At 35.8% G+C, this 4,260-nt stretch overlaps 1 protein-coding gene across 1 annotated transcript; it reads left to right on the top strand.

Annotated features, from left to right (window-relative positions):
* Positions 1 to 658: 658 nt before the first annotated feature.
* LOC309568443 (transcription factor HES-5-like) lies at positions 659 to 2,278 on the top strand. The gene is made up of 3 exons (XM_082274111.1): positions 659 to 782; positions 933 to 1,113; positions 1,695 to 2,278. Exons 1-3 carry the CDS (start codon positions 723 to 725, stop codon positions 1,931 to 1,933), a joined length of 480 nt encoding a protein of 159 aa, XP_082130237.1. The 5' UTR covers positions 659 to 722; the 3' UTR covers positions 1,934 to 2,278.
* Positions 2,279 to 4,260: the final 1,982 nt, after the last annotated feature.

Here is a 4,260-nt window from a genome sequence, read left to right as displayed (position 1 = left end):
TTAATCACCAGTAAAAATAAGCAAAAACAGTACATTGTGTACAGCATTACAACATCATCATGCTATCCACGCAGCAAAGGTATGTTTCTTTGGGTCACCTAAAGAAGCAGTCATTCTGCAAGGAAACACACTGGCGTTCAGTTCACAGACAGTATCTCTTTTTCTCATCTAATCTCTATTTATTAGGCCTCCATGATGGCCCACATGGTGGCACTCATTGAGTGTGCCTGCACGTGTGTCACCAGAGATTAGAGCATTAGCCTACTCATAGCTGTCTGTAGTGATTAGCTACTTCCCGCCAAAACCAAAATGCAGGCACATTCATGAATCGCTGTGAATTGCTAAGTGTGTGTTGCCAGAATGCTATTGATCCAGGGCATTAGTCAGTAGCCCACCGCTCGTAATGGAAGCTTTTTCCCAGCACAGGTCACGTCATTCCCAGTACACTGTATCCCCTCTCACACACTCCCCACCTGCTCCTCTGAGAGCAGCTTATTATGCTCAAGTCATTCATTATCAATGCAGCATGACATAATGAATGCCTCTCCTATTGTCCTCCGGCCTCATCTGATTGGCTCCTGAGTGTGGGAAACTATAACAAACCTCAGACCCACATATCGTTAGCAGGTCTGAGAGCTATAAATAGAGTCAGGGGCAACTATAGCCAGCACACTGCTATTAAGGATTTACACAAGCCAAAAGCTCCTGACCACTTCTAAAAGATGGCACCTAGCCCTGTTCTTCTAGAGCAACATAAGATGATCATCAAGGAAAAAAATAAGGTAAGGATTCTGATTTTATTTGCTAACATAATAAATACATTTTTACTATTATAACATTATTAGTATCATATAATTTCAACTGATATACTTACACATTTATGGCTATAATTTTCACGTGTTATATTTACATCTACTTTTTTTTTTCACCAGTTGCGAAAGCCAGCTGTGGAGAAGATGCGAAGAGACAGAATCAACAGCAGCATCGAACAGATGAAGGTTCTGTTGGAAAAGGAATTTCATAAGCAGCAGCCCAACGTAAAATTGGAAAAAGCTGACATCTTAGAGATGGCTGTCGCCTATCTGAAACAACACGCTCTGCCCAAAACCAACAGTGAGTATTTTTTGGTGTACAACTTGATTGATTAGAGGCTAATGTGAGTGTAGATTAGTATATTTTCCTTGTGGGCATTAGTGATTGTAATTTAATATCAGTAGAAATTATTTTGGTTGCAAAAATAGATTCTTTATACTTGCATGAGCTGTCAAACCATACCAATTCAGTTCAATACCAGCTGCTATAAGCATGTCACGTCTAGCTTCATGTTAATGTATAAAGTCTACATAGAAGGAAACTGTTAAATATATCTGCAGGAACCAATCAGAATCCAGCTGTCATTTCAATAGCTGTTTAAAAAAAAGGAAGAACTTCATTGGTTGCTGTGAGCAAATTGTAAAAGTACAAGCACTACATGACATGAAACATGTTTATTGGACTTTGTATTGAACACGTGACACGCCATATAGGAAAAAATACTAAAATAAAGTCTCCTTTTAATGCAAAAATAGTTTTTAAAAGCTTTGTTTTTAAACCAAAAGGTGCACATTTTATGAAATATTTGAGATAAAAAAAAAAAGTGAATCTATTTAGTACAAATGACTAAATTATTTTCTTTTTTTCCTTTCTCCCCCTAGATATGGCACATAACAATCATCATTTAGATATAAAGTTCAAAGACGGCTATTCAAGTTGTTTCAACGAAGTTCTTAGCTTTCTGTCACTCCAGCCAAAGCAAAGAACGACTGAGATCAGACTTGTAAACCACTTCAAGTCAAACGAAACTGTTAGTGTTTCCTCCATGCCTCCATCCAGATATAACCAGGCCAAGCAAGCAGACCTCAGTACCAGCAGCTCTCTCTGGAGGCCCTGGTAAGCCTGCTATGGACTCAATGACCCAGAGGACATTAGAGACTTGATCAGTTATTGTCCTCTACAACGTAGGGAACATTTTCCTGGACCTCTAGCATTTGGAGGTCAATAATATATCTTGTACTAATAATGGGGTGTGGCTGCTGAGGCAGCCAGATATCAGCACTCTGTTGAAATGTATTGTAAATTGCAACATTTGTATTGCATTGCATGGAGTAGATTAAGTCACACCAATGTGGCAAAGGGTATAACTTTATTATGAAGTTTCTGTTCCCATTTATTGGATCTTACTTAAAAAAAAAACTAGAGGAAAGGCAGAAGTGTTGCCCTTAGCAGCCAATCAGATTTTTATTTTCTTATTTTTTTTTATAAACGGTTCTTGAAATTTGACAGCTGCTTCCTACATGCAACACAGACACTTCCCTTTATTCTCGAAATCCTTAGGCATTATCATTTTAGTGAAAATTAGTGAGTTTAAGATTACAAAACTTTGATTGATCTATGCTACAGCTATAACTATGTATATAGTTCAATTACAGATAAAGTATGTAGCCTTTAGCAAAGAGGGAGGTGGTATTTTGTACATTAATCTGAGTATGAGATATTTCTCAGGAGACTACGTAAAAGCTTTGTGCTTTATTAGGATAGGTAATCCTTGATTTTCACAGTGTGGTAGGACTACAAGTTCTGGTATATCAAGAAGTTCTTGTATTTCCACTGCAGTTGGGGAGCTGCATCTTGCTCCTCTTTTAACCAGAAATGTTTATTTTATATTGAAGATTGAGTTTATAATACAGTACAGTGATATACAGTATATATATATATGTGTATATATATGTGTGTGTATGTATATATATGTGTGTGTGTATATATATATATATATATATATATATATATATATATATATATGTATGTATGTATGTATATATATATATATATATATATATATATATATATATATATATATATATATATATGTGTGTGTATGTATATATATATATATATATATATATATATATATATATATATATATATATATATATATATATATATATATATATATATATATATGAATAATAGTACTATATACAGTGATCAGATGTAGTCTGACATGGAAGTTAAAAAATATGTAGAATATTTCTACAGTCTGCTATTTTTATAAAATTCTGTCTCTATGCTTTATGGTAAAGGGAAACAGAAAAGCTTGTTGTGTATTTCATTTTGAAATTCTTAATTGTAATTGAAAAGTGTTTTGCTTCCAAAGTGGACTTTAAAATTACTTCTCTATCTGCATATTATATATGCATTATATGTATCTTTCATTTTTAAGAATTAAAAAAACTTGCAATAAATGCAATGCGTTGAGTGTTTTCTTCACAATAGACATATGTTAAAAAATGCATTGGAATATCAATAACGGTATCTGCACAATGGCCATGTCAGTGGGTAATATGTGCCTCACGATATGAGAATTGTGTTTCTGTGGGGCCCTCTAGTGTTGGTTTAAGAGAATATTTTCACCTTACCTTCAAGCTACAGTATAAGGATATAGGGGCAGCAATATGACAGGTAGTTACAACCATTGTAGAGAAGAGGCAGCGCCAGTAAAAAGTCTCTATAATGCAATAAACAGTCCATATAGTAGGTGATTCAGAGAAATCACCACACACCAGTGGCTAACAGATGAAAATACATGTATTCGTGTCACCCGGCACCACGTGAGTATACAATGATCTGCTTACCAGACAATGTTGACTCTCATCTTATAGAGAAGTCAACAACAGCAGGAAGATGCAGGACAAGATGGTATTCACATGTTAAACTGAGCTGTTCATCACAAGCTGTGAGGATAAGCTAAAACCATCCAGCGTTCATTAAAGTACGGGGTCACCTCCCTCAGCCTTGGCTGAACTTACTGAGTATGATCCAATGGCTCATACATTGAGTCAACATTGTCTGGTAAGCAGATCATTGTATACTCACGTGGTGCCGGGTGACACGAATACATGTATTTTCTGTTAGCCAATGGTGTGTGGTGATTTCTCTGGTTAACCTACTATATGGACTATTACATTATAAAGACTTTTTACTGGCGCTGCCTCTTCCCTGCAACCTATATGTTTGGTGTTTAATCTAACCAATTGTGCTGGCTGCCTATACACTTTATTCCAAGCGCAGAAATTATTTTATTTTGATTTAGTTACAACCGTTTAACTGGGTGATGTTTAGAGCTTGCAGTGCTACCTTCATAAGACCTACTCTCATGGGAGGTAAACAGGGGCATTGATGACCCCCTAATGTTGGGTCTAACATAGAGTACTGACCTGAAGG

This window comes from Pelophylax lessonae (genome assembly GCF_965119305.1).
Source record: "Pelophylax lessonae genome assembly, chromosome: 12".
In the NCBI taxonomy this organism is placed as follows: Eukaryota; Metazoa; Chordata; class Amphibia; order Anura; family Ranidae; genus Pelophylax; species Pelophylax lessonae.
The sequence above is the reverse complement of the archived record's forward strand: the minus strand, read 5'-3'. Positions and strand labels throughout refer to the sequence as shown.

What these genes read in the sequence shown, in the direction of transcription:
- LOC309568443 (XM_082274111.1), top strand. Translation starts at nt 723, where the DNA reads ATGGCACCTAGCCCTGTTCTTCTAGAGCAACATAAGATGATCATCAAG. An exon ending in TCATCAAGGAAAAAAATAAG is followed by an intron (nt 783 to 932) that starts GTAAGGATTCTG and finishes TTTTTTCACCAG; the next exon opens with TTGCGAAAGCCAGCTGTGGA. An exon ending in CGCTCTGCCCAAAACCAACA is followed by an intron (nt 1,114 to 1,694) that starts GTGAGTATTTTT and finishes TTCTCCCCCTAG; the next exon opens with ATATGGCACATAACAATCAT.